General features: G+C 44.0%; 1 protein-coding gene across 1 annotated transcript in view; it reads right to left on the bottom strand.

Moving 5' to 3' along the window:
• Nucleotides 1-13931, bottom strand: part of PRKACB (protein kinase cAMP-activated catalytic subunit beta) — a 112915-nt gene extending 98984 nt beyond the window's left edge. The window contains exon 1 of the mRNA XM_006086130.3: nt 13577-13931. Within this exon, the coding sequence (XP_006086192.1) occupies nt 13577-13622 (46 nt within the window). The 5' untranslated portion in view covers nt 13623-13931. The remainder of the gene's footprint in view (nt 1-13576) is intronic.
• Between the last annotated feature and the right edge of the window lie 8496 nt (nt 13932-22427).

Here is a 22427-nt window from a genome sequence, read left to right as displayed (position 1 = left end):
CTACAATTACAGATGTAAACATCTCCAAAATGGACTCAAAGCTAGTTTCTATTTCAGTAAGTTACAGTCAGAAATTCTATACTTATTCCTGTATAAACTGTTTTATTTTTAGCCAAGTCTCCATCTCAGGCACCTGTGTATCATTGTAAATTTTATCATATATATCTGTATATATCTGTCCCACAGCTTGAGAAACTGAGTCTTTTATTTAAATTTATGGACAAGGGACAGTGCCTGGTACAATGCAGGCCCTCAATAAGTACTGATTGAGAATAATTAGATGATTGAATGACTAACAAAGAAAAGACTTCTATTTCTCTGTCATTCTATCAGTTGAACTATGGTTTATTTAGTAACCTCAGGACTACAGCCTAAAGAGGAATTCCTATTCTTCCCCAGTTCAAATGTTTTTATGGCTCCTACTCATCTAGAGAGCTGAGCAAAGATTGAATTGGAGGGGCTAAATTATCAATAGAACTGGCTCCTACAAAGAAGCTAAGTAATCCTATATAATAAAAGGCTAATATGCAAATTGTCCCCCCGGGAGTTTGACCAACCAGGAGTTCGACCAACCAGGAATTCAACCACTCACTATGATGTGCGCTGACCACCAGGGGGCAGCATGGCATGAAGGAAGACCCCGATCAGCCCTGGGGACCCTATCCGTGCACACATTTTGTGCACCGGGCCTCTAGTCTATACTAATAAAAGCCTATGTGTTCATCATGCCCTCACACCATGATGCCCTCACGCCATAACAATCCATCACAGGAGGCTGCATGCTCAGCAGGTGTGCGTAGGTGGGTGGGGAGGGCTGCATGCGTGGTGAGGCACGCAGGTGGGTGGGAACTTGACGCTGTGTGTGCGGTGCGGGGGCGGGACCCCCGGCTCTGGCCTACCTTTTTGGGGCAATCCATCGAGGAGCCCTGGGTGGGTGGGCTGGGCCTACCTCTTTGGGGAGATCAATCGCAGGGCTCCCACACTATGAGAAAGCACAGGCCGGGCTGGGGAACCCCTCCCCCCCAGTGCATGAATTTCGTGCACTGGGCCTCTAGTATCTGTATAAACATGTTCTCTCAAGTTTGTGGCCTACATACCATAATGGTCTGCTGATGCTATATGATCAACTACTTAAAAATACTTCTCCACCCTAGCCAGTTTGGCTCAGTGGCTAGAGTGTCGGCCTGAGGACTGAAGGGTCCTGGGTTCAATTCCAATAAACGGCAAATGCCTCAGTTGTGAGCTCAATCCCCAGTGAGGGGTGTGCAGGAGGCAGCCAATCAATGATTCTCTCTCATCATTGATGTTTCTATCTCTCTTTCCCTCTCCCTTTCTCTCTTTGAAATATATATGTATATATGTATATATGTTTATAAACTGAGTGGCCAGATTATAATGACCACCTGATGTTTGTAGGAAAATTAGCTATAATTTCGTGCTGAAGTTGCTAGAGGGCTAGACCATTATAAATAGGGAAGCAGGTTGTTTACCATGACTCAAGTGATTTTTTTCTGAAGATATGGGTAAACAATGCGATGTAACAGCCTTTGAACGTGGGATACACACACACACACACACACACACACACACATATATATACACACACACACACACACATACACACACACACACTGAGCAGCCAGATTATTATGACCACCCACCCCATCAGTACTTCGTTGGGCCACCTTTTGCCTTCAATACTGCGGTGATTCTTCTTGGTATTGACTCCACGAGATGTTGAAAGGTGATGCGAGGAATCTGACACCATGCCAGATGAATAGCACTGTCCAGTTCTGTGAGATTTGATGGTTGTGGAACCAGCTGCCTGATGGTTGTTTTAACTTTGTCCCACAAATGCTCAGTTGGATTGAGATCTGGTGTTTGTGGGGGCCACCTAAGCAAGGTGAAGTCTCCCTCATGTTCTTGAAACCACTCCTGCACAATACAAGCACCTTAGCATGGTGCATTGTCTTGTTGGAAGAAGCCATCTTCATCGGGATACACCATCCACATGATAGGATGAACTTGATCAGCAACAATACTTAGGTATGTTGTGCTATTCAGACGTTTTTCCACACGAATCAAAGGGCCCAAATAATGCCAGAAAAACATGCCCCAAACTATAACATTGCCCCCACCAGCTTGAAGGGTTGTACTCATGCATGTGGGGTGCATGCTTTCATGCTGTTTCCACCAAATTCTCACTCTGCCATCTGCATGATGCAACTGGAAATGTGATTCATCGGACCACATGACTTTTTTCCAATGCTTGACTGTCCAGTCCTTGTGTTCCTGTGCAAATTGGAGACGTTTTATCTTGGTAACTGCAGACAGCTAAGTTGTTCGAACAGGCCTTCGACTTCCATTACAGCTAATTTGCCTACAAACGTCAGGTGGTCATAATAATCTGGCCAGTCAGTGTGTGTGTGTGTGTGTGTGTGTGTATATATATATATATATCCTATATAATAAAAGGGTAATATGCAAATTGACCCTAACAGCAGAATGACTGGTCACTATGACACACACTGACCACCAGGGGGCAGACGCTCAATGCAGGAGCTGCCCACTGGTGGTCAGTGCGCTCCCACAGGGGGAGCTCTGCTCAGCCACAAGCCAGGCTGACGGCTGCCAGCACAGTGGTGGTGGCAGGAGCCTCTTCCACTTCCTCAGCAGAGCTAAGGATGTCCGACTGCAGCTTAGGCCTGCTCCCCGCTGGCAAGTGGACATCCCCTGAGGGCTCCCGGGCTGCCCTGAGGTGTCCCAGACTGCGAGAGGTCACAGGCCGGGCTGAGGGACCCCTCCCCGAGTGCACAAATTTTTGTGCACCGGGCTTCTAGTGTGTGTGTGTGTGTGTGTGTGTGTGTGTGTGTGTATATGTGTATTTATTTATTTATTTATTTATTTATATACTTTACCTACCCAGTATGGCTCAATGGATAGAGTGTCAGCCCACAGACTGAAGAGACTTAAGGATTGCTGGTTTCATTCTGGTCAAGGGCACGACCTTGATTGCAGGTTCGGAGCACATGCATGCGGGAGGCAACTAATCGATATGTCTCTCTTATATCGATGTTTCTCTCTCTGTCTCTCCCCCTCCCTTCCATCTTCTCTAAAAAAAAAAAATTTATAAAAATAATAATGTGGTATAAAAATTAAATATTTGTTTTGTTACTTAAGACCCTAAAATAATGAGAGCTCAAGACAGTATCTTTAATTTTTTTGGAGGACAAAGTCAAGATGGAGAATACAGATTTGCCAAAGACTTAAAGGTTTAGATTCAACAATTGCTTCATAGGAAAAGAAAAGTTTCAAAATTATTTAAAAGTGAACATATGAATAGTAGGCAATAGGGAATAAAACATTAAACCACGACCATAAAGCCTGTGACTTATAGTAAGTCAGATAAAGATATGACATCTACATTAGAAGGCAGTCCTGTTGTCAGATATGTGTATTATTCATCATTGTGAATGATCAATTAGTGAATATTTCTTTTTATGAGTCCCAAGTTTGATTCAGAAAATCATTTGCATAGATACAGGGTATTACTGAATATAATATACATTACAACCAAAAAGTGAACAACAAAATTCAGGAAACATTCTATACGATGCTTCCCACAAAATTCTCATTTACTAATCTAGATCTTCCAATAGACTGTGATCTACATGAAAACAACTCTTTAGCTCCCATCCTCTGTAAATTAAAAAAATAATAATTAAATGGGTGAAATATAACAGATTAAAATATAAAACTTTATTCTATACCCCCACATCAGGGGAAAGAATTTATTATTTACATGATAGTAATAAACCTCATTAGAAAAAGGGAAGGCATATTTATTAACAGTGGTGATTCTTTTGGTAGGTGTAAAAGCTGAAGGGGTAACAAAACCTATAAAAAGAGAAAAAAACTAAATTTTTCTAGCAATTGCTAAAAATACTATCTGCATTTATAAGCATAAAGGTTTTACCTTTAACATAAATGATTGCAAATCAGTTCAATATATTTATTCTCTAAGCCTAGTTCATTAATGTTTTACTGTACTTCCTTTTATTTGCTCTACAATTAGCTTTTATACATTTTGAGGACTAGCCCATGGTTCTAGTGTTTCAAATTTAGGTGAGCAATCCCAGATTTCCTGTTTACACTACTTGATTTATATACTTCAGTGAACTTTCTAGATTGTTGTTTGTTTGTTTTTTAGTTTATCCTCCTACAATAGGCCTACCTTTCTTTTACTCCTATTAGTTACCCTGATCTTAACTTTTTCTGGATCTGCTATAAACAAAACATCACAACTACACATTGTGTGCTAAAGGTTTTGCATTAAGTAGAATGAATAAGCCAGTCAGAGAAAGACAAATATCACATAATCTCACTTATATGTGGAATCTAATGAATAAAATAAAATGACGAAAAAAATAGAACCAGAGGCATGGAAACATGGAACAGACTGATAAACTTTAGAGGGAAGAGGAGAGGAGGGGCAGGAAGAGATTAACCAAGGAACTTCTATGCATTGCCCGTGGACACAGACAATAGGGTGGTGAAGACCTGGGGCAGGGCAGGAACGGGTGAAGGGGGGCAACAGGGAAAAAGAGAACATTTGTAATACTCCCAACAATAAAAATAAAAAAAAAGAGTAGAATGTTCTATGTTTTATTTCCAATATATTCTCCTGATGACCAACATTCAGACAGTCCCTTTTTCTGTAGAATATGAGAGTACCTTCAAAGATCAACAGTTATTCATAAATTTCTTAAATCAAAATTTAGAGACTATCATTCTTTAAGTATTAAAAAATTTTCCCTAATTACCTTATATTTGCTCACACTGAGGCTCATTTACCACTTCCCTACCTGCATTATTTTGTGAGAACCTCCTATAATTTATTCCCAAATCTTATTCCTCTTAAAATGTACTTTCTTTCTTTTAATAAATACATTGGAATGATCCTATATAATAAAAGGCCACCCACCATAAGTGTAACGACCGGAACGACCAGAGACAAGAACCACCATGGCTCCTCGCCAGGCTGGCCCTGCCCCCAAGCAAGCAGTTATGAGCAATCAGGTAGGCAGGCAGAGTGGTTAGGGATGATCAGGTAGGCAGACCAGTGGTTAGGGGTGATCAGGTAGGCAGACCAGCGGTTAGGGGTGATCAGGTAGGCAGGCAAGTGGTTAGGGGAGATCAGGTAGGCAGACCAGCGGTTAGGGGTGATCAGGTAGGCAGGCAAGTGGTTAGGGGAGATCAGGTAGACAAGCCAGCCGTTAGGGGCAATCAGGTAGGCAGATGGCCCCGTCCTGGGCTGGTTCCACCCCCAAGTAAGTGGTTAGGGGTGACCAGGCAGGCAGGCAGATTGGTTAGGGGTGATCAGGTAAGCAGACCAGTGGTTAGGGGTGATCAGGTAGGCAGACCAGTGGTTAGGGGAAATCAGATAGGCAGATGGCCTCTTTCTGGGCTGGTCTTTCCCCCAAGGAAGCGGTTAGGGGTGATCAGGTAGGCAGACCAGTGGTTAGGGGTGATCAGGTAGGCAGATGGCTCCTTGCAGGGCTGGCCCAGCCCCCCAGCAAAGAAAGAGGGAGGCCTAGGCCACTAGCGGCAACTCTGTGGCAGGTGTGTAGCTGGCCAGCAATCGCCCCCCAGAGAGAGGCCCAGGCCAGCCAAGCCATCACACCCCACACCTGTCGCCTACAGAGGGAGGCCACCGGTGGCAAGGGAGGGGTGGGCAGCACTGCACAGATGGCAAGCAGTGGCAGTGGTGGGGGTGGGGCCAGCTGCCTGCAGCTGGGGGAAGGAAAGCCCCAATAGGCCTTGATCACAGGCCAGGCCTAGGGACCCTACCCGAGGGGTCCCGAATTGTGAGAGGGTGCAGGCCGGGCTGAGGGACCCCCCCAAGTGCATGAATTTTCATGCACTGGGCCTCTAGTTGGATTACAAAGCTGGAAGAGTTCACAGTCTCATTATCAAACCCATCTTTCTTAATTTTATATTATAGCTTGGAGACATTAAAACACTTGTCCAAAGTGAAGTAACTCATCAGTGATTTGGCTTTTACTCTTTTCAAAACATAAAAGTTAAACTTTTAGTAGCTACAGTTTTGTTTTGTTTTTAAATATATTGTTATTGATTTCAGAGAGGAAGGGAGAGGGGGAGAGAGATAGAAACATCAATGATGAGAAAGAATCATTGATTGCTGCCTTCTGCATGCCCCCCCACTGGGGATCAAGCCCACAACTAGGGCATGTACCCTTGACTGGAATTGAACCTGGGACCCTTCAGTCAGCAGGCTGATGCTCTATCCACTGAGCCAAACCAGGGAGGGCAGTAGCTACAATTCTTAACTTATAGAAGTTATATCAGATATTATAGTTCTACTAGAGGCCTGGTGCACAAATTCCTACATAGGTGCAGTCCCTAGCCCTGGCCAGCAATGGAAGCGCGAGCATCTGGTATGGAAGGGCAGGTCCCAGCTGAGCTCTGGGCCCTGTGCAGCACATGGGCCCTCAGGCCACCATGTGCCCCCCCGCCTGAGTCATGACACCCAAGTCCCCACACGGAGATGCGGTGAGCACAGCTGGATGCCGTGGGCCAGGCCACAGCATGGGCCTCTGGGCCGCCCAGTGGCACTGCATGGAAGCCGGGTGGGCAGCACACTCTTTCCTGGCTGGCCTCATAGACCAGCTTCTGTGTGAACCCACAGGGAGCCCGACCAGCCCCTGTAGTCCCGGCAGCTGCAGTCCAGCTCACCCAGAAGACAATGTGCAGGTGCAGGGCAGAGTACTCGCGGGCACCTGGCACCTGAGTGCAGGGGCTTCCCAGGTGCACAAGTCCTGGTGTCCCAGGGGAGGGTAGCAAGGGGACTGAGAGCGAGCTCGGCGTACACCCTGCATTCTCACCGCACCTCTGTCCCCATCACCCCTGGCCCCGGGTAGCCGGCAAGAGGTTGCAGCACGTTGTCAATGCCTGCCATGTTTCACGTCGCCCCCTGGTGGTCAGCACACGTCATAGCGAGTGGTTGAACACCTGGTCTCCTGGTTGAATGACCGCCTGGGGGGACAATTTGCATATTAGGCTTTTATTATATAGGACAGTTTCTAAACAGCTGGTCTTAAAAGGGGGAGAAAAATGAGGATGAAATGCAGAAAAGATCCCTTGACCATCCAAGATCATCCCCACTCCCATAGCTTGGAAAATAAAAGAATATCCATATATAAAACAACCAATCAGATATAATTTCTCAAAGATGCCATAGGCACCACCCAGAGTTTAATATGCCCCTCAAACCTGCTCTTTCCCTTATATTCATTTCTGACTCCATTATAGGCATCACAACCCATCCACCAAGACACAGAAGCTCAAAACTTGGGAGTTATTTCTAATTCCTCCTTCTCCTCACTTCCCATATGCTATCAGTTAAGTACATTCCTTCTTTTCAAATTCCCCACATTTCAAGTCCTTTCCTGCACCCCTATCGCTAGCACCTTGATTCAGACCCTAAAAGCCCCTCATTTGAGTGAGGAAGTCTTCTAATTGATCTTCCTGCCTCCACCCCACTTGTTCCAGGGTGACTCATCGTCACATCACCATCAAAGTAATCTCTCTAAAACCCAAATTGTATGTCTCTCCCTTATTTCAAAGTCTGTAATAGCTCCATAATGTCTATGGCATAAAATTCAAACTCTTTCCATTATATGGCCTCTGTCCATATCTACAGTCTCATCTTTTATTATACAGTCTCCCCTCTTCCCTACCACTCACCCTACCCTCCGTCACTCAGTCTAATGGACAGCTTGCTTCCTTTTCCCAAATATGCCACGCTGCTTCACTCCTCTGCATCTCTTTTTTTTAAATATATTTTATTGACTTTTTGCAGAGAGGAAGGGAGAGGGATAGAGAGTTAGAAACATCGATGAGAAAGAAACATTGATCAGCTGCCTCCTGCACACCCCCTACTGGGGATGTGCCAGCAACCAAGGTACATGCCCTTGACTGGAATCGAACCCGGGACCCTTCAGTCCGCAGGCCGACGCTCTATTCACTGAGCCAAACCGGCCAGGGCTCCTCTGCATCTTTGTTCACTCTGTACCCCCTCTATAATCCTGGCTGTTGAACACTCGCCATTTTCAATGCTCACCTCAGGGTTCACCTCCTCTTTGAAGTCCTTTTTGAACCTCACCCTCCCTACCCTCATGTAAATGGCCATACTTTCAGTTAGTTCCCCCGCTGAACTTCTATGAAAGCACTGTGACAGCCGTGTGTGTGTGTGTGTGTGTGTGTCTGTGTGTGTGTGTGTGTGTGTGTGTGTGTGTAAATTAATTTGCTGACATGTCTGTCTCCCCTTCTGGAATACAGGCACTCTGGAGAGGTACGGTGTCTTGTTCAATCTTTATTTTCATAGTCCTCCTTATAATCTGTCATATATTGAAAGCACGATTATCTGGAATGAATGAATGAACAAAGAAAATAACTATATAGATACTCTTGAAGGAATATTTTTAAAAATTAAAATACTAAAAATTATATGACACTGTCCTGGGTATATTTACCTCCCATAAATTCCACATTTTTCTATTTAACATAATTTTTTTCATTAAAAACTTAAGATTTATTTCCTGAGGAAATCTGGTCACATGTGTGAAATGACATTTATTATCACCGAGATATATAATTTTGTAAATTATACTAGTTGTTTTATCATTTTAATGGGATATCAAAATGATTTGTGGTCAGTCCTGACTGCGATAGGATCTTAATAGCTATCCTGGCTTACCTAGGACCTAGGATCTTTTCATGTGCTGCTTCTGCCACTCAGCCATGGCCTCCTTGTTTTCTGAGCTGGCTTTCCCACCTCTAATTAGCCTGCTGCTGGCAAGGAAGAACAACAATCTGTCCGCATCTAAGTGGAGGACACTGACCAGGAGAATGGGAAAAATGGTTCCTGAACATGAGGTAATTTGAAAAAGTCGATAAGCTGCACAAAATGAATCGCAGAATCACAAAACTGGATGAGATCATATGTATTTATCATCCAAATCGTGTTACTGTTTGTTTTGACTTTTTAATTCTTTTTCTTATTTTTTAGCCCAAGGAAGACTATTCCTAAGTACTTCTGCTAATCCAGTGAATTGCAAGAAATATCTTCTACTGATTTTGAAAACATATGTATTACTTGATTGCTTAGGGATGCAGAATGAAGTCAGGGCACCAGACCCTATTCCTTACGCTGCTATCACTGATCGTGTGGCTCAGCTCCAGCTTCTTCAGAAGTCAGGCTCTTAGGCTTTGAAATGGAATGACTGCATAGGCTGATCTCTAAAATCACGTATATTTCTAAAACTTTATGCTTTTATGTATCCACTGAAGTTTAAATAAGTACAATTCAAACTTTGAAAGGTATATATTTTCAAGAGTATATTTTAAAGAAAAACACAGAAGAGTTAGATATATGTGGTAAAGTTGTTCTGTTAACAAGTTTTAAGACATATCAATAACATTTCTTTGTCCACTACAGCAGAACAGTAGCAACATGTGCCTGATAACATTGCTCCAAATAAAAATTACAAACTGACCAACCCATTCGTTACATTTCAAATAATTGTCCCAATGAGAATAATTTGATAGCTTCTTTTATCACTTCACAAGATTTATTCCAACTGCCATAATGACCTTCAGTTTCCATTAATAAACTTACATAAAAAGCAGTAACAGTTAAAGCTTAGGAAAGAATTATTCTTTGGAACAATTTAAACATATTTAGATAAATATTTAAAGTTTCCAGTAAATATTCCAAGATTATTCCAAACTATGAGCTTCAAATTATTATTGTCCAGAGGGAGAACAGTTTGATAACTTAATAAAACAAATACAGTAGTTCCCCCTATCCATGGGGGATACATTCTCAAGACCCCCAATGGATGCCCGAAACTGTGGATTGTGCTGAACCCTATGTATACAATTTTTTCCCTATACGTATGTACTTATGATAAAGTTTAATTGATAAAGTAGATATAGTAAGTGCTTAACAATAGCAATAATGAAAAAATACAACAATATACTATAATAACAGTTATGTGAATGTGTGGTCTCTCTCTCTCAAAATATCTTACTGTACTGTATTTACCCTTCTTGTGATGATGGGAGATGATACAGTGCCTATGTGATGAGACAAGTGAGGTGAATGACAGGCATGGTGGCGTAGTTCAGGCCACAATAACGATTACTTGAACACAAGCACTGTGATATAATGACAGTCAATCTAATAACCAAGAGGGCCACTAAGTGACTAACAGCAGGTGGTGAGTACACTGAACAAAAGGGATGGTTCATGTTCTGGGCAGAATGGAGTGGGATGGTGCAGAATTCCATCATGCTACCCAGAATGGCACAAATTTAAAACATATAAATTTATTCTGGTCTTTTCCATTTAATATTTTTGGCATAAGACTAACCACAGGTAACTGAAACCTCAAAGAGCAAAATCGTGGATAAGGTAAGACCACTGTATTAGATCAGAGAAGAGATTACTATCATTATCAAAAACATAAGCACTATACAGGCCAGTACTTGCTAATAAAAATCACTGATATGATTCAATTACCAAGCATACTTTTTGTTATGCAATTAGCACATGATTTAGCTTAAATTAATACAGCTTTAAGAGGGAAAAATGACAATATGTCAGGCACAAATAATTCTTTACACTTTCCATATTCTTTATACTTTTTATTATAGTACAGTTAGTTATTACATTTGTGCAATAAAAAAGATAATAAAAGCTCTACCTCTACATTTGCTTTTTAAAATCTTCATATCACCTTGGTTGTAGAGGACATTTTATGAATTGGACCCCAAAGGCAAGATAAGTAAAAGCAAAAATAAATGAATGGGGCTATAGCAAACTAGAAAGTTTCTGCACAGCAAAAGAAACTGACAACAAAACAAAAAGGCTACCAACCGAATGGGAGATGATATTTGCAAACAACAGCTCTGACGAGGGGTTAATATACAAAATATGTAAAGAACTCATACAACTCAACACTAAACAAACAAACAATTCAATTTACAAAGCTGGCAGAGGACCCGAACAGACACCTCTCCCAAGAAGACATACAAATTGCTAACAGATATACGGAAAGATGCTCAACTGCACTAGCTATTATGGAAATGCAAACCATAACTAAAATGAGATACCACCTCACACCTGTCAAAATGGCTATTATCAATAATACAGGTAATAACAGTGTTGGAGAGGTTGTGGACAAAAAGGAACCATCATTCACTGCTGGTGGGTATATAAACTGGTACAGCCACTATGGAAAACATTATGGAAGTTCCTAAAAAAATGAAGAATACAGTTGCCATATGACCCAGCAATCTCTCTTCTGAGTATCTACCGAAAAAACTCTAAAACATTTATTTGAAAGATATATGCACCCCTATGTTCATTGCAGCATTATTCACAGTGGCCAAGACATGGAGACCACCAGTGTCCTTTGATAGGTGATTGGATAAAGAAGATGTGGCACATATATAGTATGGAATACTACTCGGCCATCAGAAAAAAATGAAGTACTGCCATTTGCCACAACATGGATGGACCTTGAGAATATCATGCTAAGTGAAATAAGTCAGTTAAAGCTAAGAACCATAAGACTTCACTCATATGTGGGATATAGAACTGAAACTCATAGACACAGACAACAGTATGGTGGTTATCAGAGGGGAAGGGGGTGAAGAGGGAGTAAAGGGTAAAAGGGACCAGATATATGGTGAAGGAAGATGAAAGTGTGTTCATTGATAATTTGGATGATAGTACATCCAACTTTCTAGAGCTCCAGAAAATTAACACAAAACCTTGTTGGTGAAACACATCATATAATCTGATACCAATATTTATATTAAACAAAATGAACAACTAAATCTTTCCAAATCAATTTTGCTTTACTGATACAGGAAAAAAAAACAACAACTTTGTACTTCATGCTCAATTACAAAACTAGCTATTTGAAGGACAAAATATGTTACAAACATAGAAACATTACAAAATACTGTTTACACAACTGGAATAAATCATCAGGCATTCCCGCAAATGTTGAGATGTAATTTACTCAAGGTGATTTGACAAATACCTTTTGTTATTCGGTCATTCGGAATTATAAAATCTGAGATGAATCTGACAAAGGCAAATAAATATTTTTTACACAGCAATCCTGCTATAGTAGTATATATTGAGGGGGACCAAAGTTTTGCCACCCCAAAATGTGCCCTTTGGGATTTAAATTTTTAGCTGGCTTTTAAGAAACGAAGGACTCAGAGAGAACATTTGACCCTCTCCCTTTACCTGCCTATAGGAATTCAGATAGAAAAATGTACTTAGTGGAAAAAGAGCACCACCTTAGCATCATAATATACACTAAAAGTGTCAGGGAGAAATGTAGCAAAGCCTGTTAGACTTCTCTCTATGACCCACTGTTCCTGGGTGGCCCAACAAGAATTTGTTTTGCACGTGTTTGTTTGCTCTTTTCATCTACCTGTAAATTGCCTACTTTTTCTTTGGAATCCCAGACTCCTGATCTCTTCTCCTTCGTTCAAAGGACTGGATAAACCTCAACTGCCCAATGTGTCTTCAGGTTTCCTATCTCGTGCTACCTCCAAATGCATATCAGCATGAATTCTGGAGATTTTCTCCTGTTGCTCTGCCTCATGTTAACTTACTAGCCCAGTGAGAAGAACTTAGAAGGTGGGAGCAAAATCATTCTTTCTTTCGCCTTCACTATATATCCTTATAGCCACACAGACATTCCATGTTCATAATTTTTGCCTGCTTGGTGTGAAGTGTGGCCTGCCTGCACTTTGAGTGCTCAGAAGAAATCCACCATATTCTGGAAGCTCTTCAGCTCCGAGTGACCTTTAAGTTTCACATGGCAGTAGCAGATTCCTGAATGTCCTAAGAAAAGGCAAGCCTGCATTGCTTTTTTCGCCTAGTGGATAAAGTTGCTGTTCAGTATTACCATATTTTCCATTCCTAATCTGAAGAGGGAGGATCTCTACAACGTAGTTTCCCACTCAGGATTAACGTCACCTGGGGAGAGGAAGCCTAGCAGCCCCTCACCTTGTGGAAAGGCTGGGTTGCAACGGTGATGGAGGGAGAAGAGCCAATTCCGCCCACAGCACTACCTGTGGCTCCAAAGAAGGGGGTGGGGGGAGACAAGCGAAGGTTGGGATGATACAAGGGCCTTCTTTGTCCGAACCATATTTGGGGAAGTGTTTCAGAATGTGTGAATCCCCTCGCTCTAGTGAGAAGGGGGAATCGCGGGGACCTCTCCCCTCCCTTCCTCCCTCCCTCCTCCCTCCTCCCTCCATCCGGCCCAACGCGCGCAGCCCTCACGCCGGACCCGGAGGAGGGAGGGGGGGGAGGAAGGCAGCTGGTCCCCAGGGTCCCCTCCAGCAGCTCCCGATCGCTGCTGCAAGGCCTGGACCATGCCCGCGGCCTCGGGCACCGACCCGGAGGAGCGCCCGCTGCCCTCCCAGCGGCCCGGAGGGGCCCCGGCCCCGGCCCCGGACTCACCGCTCTCCACCTCGCTGCCTTTCTTGGCGGTCGCCGCGTTCCCCATGCCTGGGGCGAGGGGAAGAAGGGGTCAGGAGGGGAATGGGGGCTGGGGCCGCCCCGCCGCTCCACGGGCCGAGGCGACTCCCACTTCTGCACGGGTCAGAGCGGCGAGCGCTCCTGGCGCGGATGCCCTGAGCACCGGCGGGAAGTCGGGGCCGGTTCCGAGCGCGGGGACCCAGCGAACTCCTCTGCCGGGGCGACGGCAGCGGGAGCGGCGGCGGCGGCCCGGCTGCCACGAGCAGACACTCCCCCTTCCCCGCCCCGCCCTCCCTGCGCGCCTCCGGGCAGCCGCGCGCCCCGGCGGTCCCGGCCCCTCTCCTTTCCGCGGACGGGCGCGCGCCCCGGATGTGACGCACCCGCCCGGGACGCGGCTGCCCGGCCGAGGGGGGTCGGTCCGGCGGAGGTGCACCCGGGTGGCCGGGACTGGCTGGCTCGCGGCCCGCCGAGGCCGGATGTCGTCGTCCGGGCTGGTGTCCCTTCGAGCCGGGCGTCTCCCGTGCCCTGGAGCGGGGCCTGGGAAGCCGCGCAGGGGCTGGGGTTGCTTTGTGTCCCGCATCGCCCGGCCTCTCACTCCAAGGCCGCCTTCTACCGCAGCCCCTGCCGGCGAGAACCGCACTGTCGGGTAGGAGATGCTTGCGAGGGGACCTCCCTGGTTCTCGCTTCTGGGTCCTTAGGACTGATGGCTTCAGCCGCGGAAACGATCGTGGTTTGGCGCCTCTAGCCTCGCAGATGCAGGTATTGGCTGAGCCCACGTGGTCCTCCGAGTTCTTGGGCACCAGCACTAGCCCTTTGGTGTTTCCAGTGAAGTTTTCACTCCCGGGTTTCGCGGATCGCTGTCAGACATCCCAGGCGGAGACCAAGAAAAACATTACTGTTTCTGCAAATGCCTCTTGATGTGCGGCGCTGTCTGCAGCAGCTCTCTGTGTAGATGTCAAAATAAATGCATTTCCAAGTGTAGCTGTGTTTTTATTAATATACACTAGTGGATCAGTGCTCGGATTCATGCACATTGAAAGGAAAATAATTAGAAGAAATACTTTAATTTTTCTGTAATGGAACTATCAGAGCTGCCACTGGCCGCCCTCTGCGGGGTGATTGGTGGGGGCAATCGTCCCGTTCGCTCTGGCCTTGGCCTTGGCCTGGAGCCACCCGCTCACCTGCTCACCTGTTGCACCATCCGGGATCCCAGTCTTATCAGGGCCCATCGGAGCCAGCAGCACCTCCATTGCTGCCCGCTGCCAGCACCAGGTCCCCAACGCTTGCCATGTTCCATGCCCCGGGTTGTCAGCGCATGTCATAGCAAGCAAGGAACTCCCGGTTGAGGGGACAATTTACATATTAGGCTTTTATTATATAGGAGCTTAGAGCACTGAGATTTGCGAATAGCTTTACTTAATGGGTGATTTATGTGGCACTATAGTACTTTTTGTTGCATGTTTCTTTGAACTTGGCCCTGTGAGCATTTATTCCATACTTAGTATAGAAAGACTGCCTTCCCGAGGGGCAGAGACCACATACATTGTTTTATGTTCCCAAGGCAGTAGGTGTTTAGTGGATACCTGTTGATTTGAAAGTAAGCCAGGAATTTTCTCAGCATTTTTAAAAAAATATTTTCATTACTGACAAAAACGCAGTGGTAACTGTAGAAGTTTGTCAGTAAGCTCTTCCTGCTATTTGTTATTACCGAGTCTGTTAAATCAATTTAACAGACATATCACATATACTGTATTTTAAGTACTATACAAATGGCAACTCACTGTATCCTCAAGAGCCCTATAAGATGTGTTGCTTTACAATCATGATTTTCCTTGTGAGCAAACTGAGGCACAGAGAAGTTGAGCAACTTAGCCTAAGTTACATAGCTATTTGGTGGGAGCAGGATTTGAACCTAAGTAGTTGGGCCAAAATCTGACCTTTTATTTATTATGTTGATCAGGAATCTATTGATGATGTAAATTGCTTTCTCTCCATTTGAAATCCCACTGACTTAAAAAGATACATGCACAATGACTTTACTACTTGGGGAAATTTATTACATCTTTTCTAGGTTTCCATTAAACGCAAGTAACATAAAATTAATAGAACAAAGGATTTAGACAGGATGTTTTAACATTTTGTCAGCATGCAACAATGTTGCAACAGTATCATATCTTTTCCATCACATTTAGTTTTGTGTTATTGATGTGACATTTTTTCCTACATGCATATACCCAAAAGACAACTTTTTGATATACTTTATTCTGGATAGTATCTTTCTGGACTCCTATAATTCTCATACTGGCCTCATTGGGGTGAGTTTTAAAATGTATGCCTTTATAGAAACCAGATCTATACTAATAAAAGGGTAATATGCTAATTAGACAGGGTCGACCAGTCACCTTCCGGACATCCGACTTCCTTCTGGACAAAGCCATGGTGGTGGGAGCTGAAGCAGAGAGGGCAGTTGGGGGTGAGATCAGGCCGGCAGGGGAGGGCACTTGGGGACAACCAGGCAGCAGGGGAGGGCAGTTGGGGACAACCAGGCAGCAGAGGAGGGCAATTGGGGGCAAGATCAAGCCGGCAGGGGAGGGCTGTTGGAGGCAAGATCAGGCTGGCAGGGAAGGGCAGTTGAGGGCGGGATCAGACCAGCAGGCAGAGAGGTTAGGGGCAATCAGGCAGGCAGAGGGGTTAGGGGCAATCAGGCAGGCATGCAGAGGTAGTTAGGGTTGATCAGGCAGGCAGGCAGGTGAGTGGTTAGGAGCCAGCGGTCCCAGTTGCGAGAGGGATGTCCGACTGCCAGTTTAGGGCCTAAACCGGCAGTTGGACAACCCCCACGGGGGTCCCCAATTGGAGAGGGTGCAGGCTGGGCTGAGGGAATGCCCCCCTGCACGAATTTCGTGCACCGAGCCACTAGTTTAATAATAAAAGAGTGAGCAATGCATAATTTGTCCTTTAACATAATTTTGAATTCTAGACCTCTAATAAGAAGGCCATCTGTTTAGTAAATCATTAATTTGCAAAGGAGACAGTTGACAGTGACTACAGAGTTTAGATACATCATAACTACATCCTGGAAAATTAATAAGCAAAAAATTCAGATTTACAGAATGTCTCCCTTTCTCTCTCAATTTAACATTATCATTTATTTAAAAAGCAAATTAATTGTTAGAAAAAAATGATGAACAATTGGAAATATTTTTTCCTTATACTATTATTTGTTTCCTATATTCGCTTGCACTAATCAAGTAAAATTATACTTTAACAGTATAGTTTCATATACAGTTTTTAATTAGTTAACTTTCACAGTAATTTAATTGTAGTTATGTACAAGTTGCATTTTCTTTATTAGAAAAGAGTGTTCTGAGAATTGTTTATGTAGCATCTAAAATACTATGTTTCAGTAATTTACTTATTTATTTATTTATTTATTTTTACATTCTAGAAGGGGCAGAAATTTCATTAACTGTCTAGTTCTTGAATAATTGGAGACCTGAGCTAGTTTGGGGAAACGCTATTCTTTGCCATGAATGACTTGGTTGTCCCTCAACCCCACTTGTGCCCTCTCACAGTCTGGGACCCCTCGGGAGATAACGACCTGCTGGCTTAGGCCTGCTCCCGGGTGGCAGAGGGCAGGCCCAATCCCTAGGTGCAGGCCCTGGTCAGGCTCAGAGCAGGGCTGATTGGGGAGTTGGGGTGCCCCTCCCTGTCATGCACAGAGCAGGGCGGATCAGGAGGTTGTGATGCCACCCTTAGTCATGCTCAGGCTAGGGCTGATGAGGAGGTTGCGGCTCCACCCCTTCACACACAGAGCAGGGCCCATGGCGGGGTTGGGGCGCCACACCCTGTCACACACAGAGCGGGGCAGATCAGGCGGTTGGGGAGCTCCCCCCTATCAGGCACAGAGCAGGGCGGATCAGGGGGTTGGGGCGCCTTCCCCTGTCACAAACAGAGCAGGGCGGATCAGGGGGTTGGGGCGCCTTCCCCTGTCACGAACAGAGCAGGGCGAATAGGGAGGTTGTGGCCCCGCCCCCTGTCACACACAGAGCCGCAGGGCGATCAGGGGGTTTGGGCGCTGCCCCCTGTCACGCTGCTCCAGGGGCCAGGAGGCCTCGCGGCTCCGCTGATCCCAGTGCTGGGAGGCCTTGCGGCTCCGCTAATCCCGGGTCCGGGAGGCCTCGCAGCTCCGCCGATCCCAGGGCGTGAGGCCTCGCGGCTCTGCTGATCCCGATGCTGGGAGGCATATTACCCTTTTACTATATAGGATAGAGGCCTGGTGCACGGGTGGGGGCTGGCTGGTTTGCCCTGAAGGGTGTCCAGGATCAGGGTGGGGGTCCCGCTTGGGTGCCTGGCCAGCCTGGGTGAGGGGATGATGGCTGTTTGCAGCTGGTCACACCCCCTTCAGGGTGGGGGTCCCCACTGGGGTGCCTGGCCAGTCTGGGTGAGGGGCTGAGGGCCGTTTTCAGGCTGGCGGGTGACTGAAGCTCCCAACTTCTCTTTTTTTTTCTTTTTTTTTTATTCTGGTATTTATTTACCTTCTATGGCTGTCACTGGAGCTGAGAGCCGGCTTTACCTCTGAGGCTCAGCTCCAGCTCTGAGACCTCAGCTGCTGAAAGCAGGTTTCTGGGCTTTGTTTACCTTCTGTATTTGAAACTTTGTTGCGACTCCAGCTCTGAGATCCCAGCTAACTGAAAGCAGGTTTCTGGGTTTTGTTTAGCTTCTATATTTGCAACATAGTTTCTTAGAGTGCAAGCTCAGAGGCTGGCAGCGGCAGGCGGGGAACCTTGGATTCCTCCTTCACTGGAGCAAGCAAGCCTCCTGTTCGCTTCAGTTGCCTGGCTGCCGGCTGCCATCTTGGTTGGCAGTTAATTTGCATATCTTGCTGTTTAGCCAATGGGAAGGGTAGCGAAGTTATGGTTAATTGCCATGTTTGTCTATTATTAGATAGGATAGATGCCATTACTGTGTGAAACAAATGTAATCCCAATCCTCATGCAGGTAGATTTTATACCCCTGTTTTGCAGATAAGAAAACCAAGGCTTAGGAACAAAGAACCTTGGTCTTCTTCTTCCTAGACTCACCTCTTTACTTAGGAGCAAGAATGTAGAAAAAAGTTAGTAAATTATTATTCTTATTTCTTTTGCAGTTTTTACTTATATTATCAACTTGATTCCAAGACCTTTTAAAGTAAAGCACCCTCAAAAGCCCTCTGTATATCAGCAATACTTGTTTTTCCTATACAATTATCAGACAGAGAAGCCGAAATTGATCCCTGTTGAAAAATATGATCAAGTTATTTTGTTTTTATGATGTATTTACATCAGATAAGTGCAAGTGAGAATTTATTTAACCATCATAAGATTATGATTATTTTTGAATAACTAGTAACCCACATAGTCTAATATGTCATTATTGTCCAGTATCATATGTCCTAGACCAAATGATACCACATTCAAAAATAGGCAGAAGCCAAAAATTCTTCCAAAATGAAGAAGCAATTTCATAGTTAATAAATTATAAATATGATTGCTAATTGTTCAAATCATTCTAGTGCAGTAAAAAGTTTTCTTGTTTGGTATAATTCTAATCCCTTTGTTCAGTAACAAATTTATTATCTGAAGTTCAGTGTTCATATTTTTGGGTATTCCATTGTGGATGAGGAGACTAAAATAGGTTAGAGTGGTTAAGTGACCTGCTCAAAATAAACAAAAATTACCTTGTATCAGAGTGTAATTGTAGCTTATCTCTTGCATAGGGACTTGAAAATATTAATAAAAATATATAAAACACTAGTAGCCCAGTGCACGAAACTTGTGCACATTAAAAGGGAATTAATTAGAGGAAATATTTTAATATTGCTATTTGCCCTTTCTCTATATAGAAGTGTCAGAGATGAAAGAAAATTAGTAAAATGTATATGAAAATCTTCCTCCTATCAGAGTCTGGGGCATGCCGCAGGACCCAGAGTCAAGTCCCTGCCCACCGCATGCACCTCGATATCACGCGAGACCCAGACCCGGCCAAACCCACCTCTGTCAAGACCTGTAGGGCAGGGGGCGCAGCCTTAGGTCCCCCATCAAGCCCCCCTGGGGTGGAGGGTGTGGCCTCAGGTCCCCCAACCTGGCCTCAGGTCCCCCGGCCCCGGCATGAGGGCGCAAGGGCGTGATGATCATTTGCATATTAGCTCTTTATTATATAGGATGGGCAATGAACAAAACCAACAACTTTTTTTTCTTTCCTAATATGTAATATACTCTATGAGAAAAGGTGTATGTCTGTTTGGATATTTTGATTTTATTAGTGTATTTTATCAAAACTGTGGCTGAATTTTTGCTATTTCAGTCTTGTGTTGTATATTTGACAGTATCTGTAAATTAAACATATCCAAATTTACAAAACATTTCCTTCTTTATGAAACCACCAAACTGATGGGCCAAGTTTTCATGAAATCTCTGCTTTTATAATTGAGGCCCATCTCTGACCAAGGTGAATCTGGCCCACTAAATTAAAATTATATTCATATTATCTATATATATAAAAGGCTAATATGCTAAGTGTCCGACTGTCCAACTGGTTGCTCTGACGTGCACTAACCACCAGGGGGCAGACGCTCAATGCAGGAGCTGCCATGATGCGCATTGAGAAACGGCACCATAGACCTGGTGCCCACAAACAAATCCTTGGCTTCCCCCAAGTGGGACACAGGCCCTGCCACCCACCCCAGAGCAACAGCCCACCAAATCACAGCCAACGCTGCTGAGACCCCATGGCGCAAAATGCAGCCCACAGCCCAGCCCAGCCTGGAAATGGTCACTGTGGGCACCCAGTATTGATGTCATGTAGCAACGCCCAGCTTCCTCTTCGTAACAATGACTAGCCTCCTTGCAGTTTCTGCAGCCCAGGAACATGACTTGCTTTATAGCCAGGTGCAAACACATCACACTTTAACCAAATGTCTGTGAAGCGTTTTCCCCTGCCTCATCTCATTTGATCCTCACAGAAGTCCTGGAGTAGATAGATAGGAGACTTGGTGGAATCCTATTTTCTTTTCATTAGCCAGAAAACGGACATTTAAAAAGCTTAGAAACTTGACCCGGCTGAAAAGAAGTAAGAAATGGTGGAACTTGAAAATGACTTCAGGTTTTCTCACTGCACAGAATATAGTCAAACACTGTTGCAGTTAAATATTGTTCTCAATGCATGATCTACAATAATAATCTGCTTTGTGTTGATATTTACTGCTATGTTGCTGACAATTACCTGAAAGAGAAGTTGGGGTGTTTCACTGGGCTGGAAAAAGTTTAGCTAAATCAGAAAGCAGGCCTAGTTAAGCAAGTTTATTCTATATATTAAAAGGCTAAGTTGACTTGCACATGTGTGATACATATAAAGCTCTTGCTGGCACCAATAGCATGCGTGTGTTTCAATCTGTCATTGTCGATTGTGAATTTGGTTGACACTTCTATTACAAAGAAAGGGCGAATAGTGATATTAAAATATTTCTTCTAATTAATTTCCTTTCAATGTGCACAAATCCGTGTACTGGGCCACTAGTTGATAATGACAAACCATAGTGGTGTGTGATGAAGCTGAAATGGTTTGAGCTTTGTGGTCAGAAATAGCTGGGTTTATGTTATGATATTGCCACTATCTGTGACCTTCACATAAATTACATAATTTTCCAAAATGTGAAGTTATATGTATTAAATTAAATCATCTATGTAAAGTACCCAGGATAACTTGTTATATAATAAGCACTAAATAAATGTAACCCTGTATTCCACCCCTCCCCCCAATAATATTCTATGCTCCTGCATTTATGTTTATGTTTCAATAACAATCATTTAACAAATATGATTCCAATAAATGTAATGAATTCCTACTATATGCAAAGCATGATGGGAGTACAAAGATGAATAAATCTGTCCTCTGCCCTCAAGAAGTTGTTGTGTAAGGCAAGAGGGATATGTAAGTATGTAATCCTATAAAATAAAACTAACTTTGTAGTATAGTGTAAATATATACAAACCACTGAGGAAGCATCAAGGGAAGTGCTGTTGAATCATCAACCACAGAGAATTTAGCATTGATTTCCTGTTAAGCAGATGGGGAAGAGCATTGAGAACTAAAAATAGCATGACAGTTCTCCCTAGATCATACCAGTTCAGATTGTCAGCGTAAGAAACTTTCAAACCTATAGAGGATTTGTGAGTTTATTTGAGCCAATCTGATGACAATTGCCAGGAAGCAAAATCTCAACGGATTGAGAAAATCCACCAGTTAACAGTCTGCAATTAACTCAGTAACAGTGAGGGGATTCGTGGCCTCCACTCTGGTGCAGTACCTTTGCTTTGAGGAGTCTGGCAAAAGGAAATTACCTTGATATTCTAAAGGTATATTATATGAGATGCAAAAAGACAATAGACAGGCTCAATTAAGGTAAAGATTGACTTTTGTCAGGGAAGATTCTAGCCTATGACATGACTACTCACCATAAACTGCTTTTAGTTAAAAAGTTTTAATTTCACCCTCTGCTGTTCTTTTAGGTCTCTGAGTTTGTTAGACCATCATGTAGGCCTCCCCTGAGCTTGGCAGGTTTAGTATGTGGTGCCTTTTTGTCCACAAGATGATATGGAAGGATTCTGTAGGAGTTGCAACATTCCCACTGGGATGCAAGCTATTTTGTCATTCCTCTGTCTGCTGTATCCAGAGTGACGCCTGGAAAAATGTGGGTGCTCAATAAGTATCTGTTGAATGAATGACTAAGTAAATGAATGGTAGTTTCAGACTAGATCATGCTCACTTAGAGAAACCTTACGTGCCATTTAAAAAA

Source organism: Myotis lucifugus, unplaced genomic scaffold (assembly GCF_000147115.1).
Source record: "Myotis lucifugus unplaced genomic scaffold, Myoluc2.0 scaffold_25, whole genome shotgun sequence".
Classification (NCBI taxonomy): domain Eukaryota; kingdom Metazoa; phylum Chordata; class Mammalia; order Chiroptera; family Vespertilionidae; genus Myotis; species Myotis lucifugus.
This window is presented reverse-complemented; position numbering and strand designations above follow the sequence as displayed.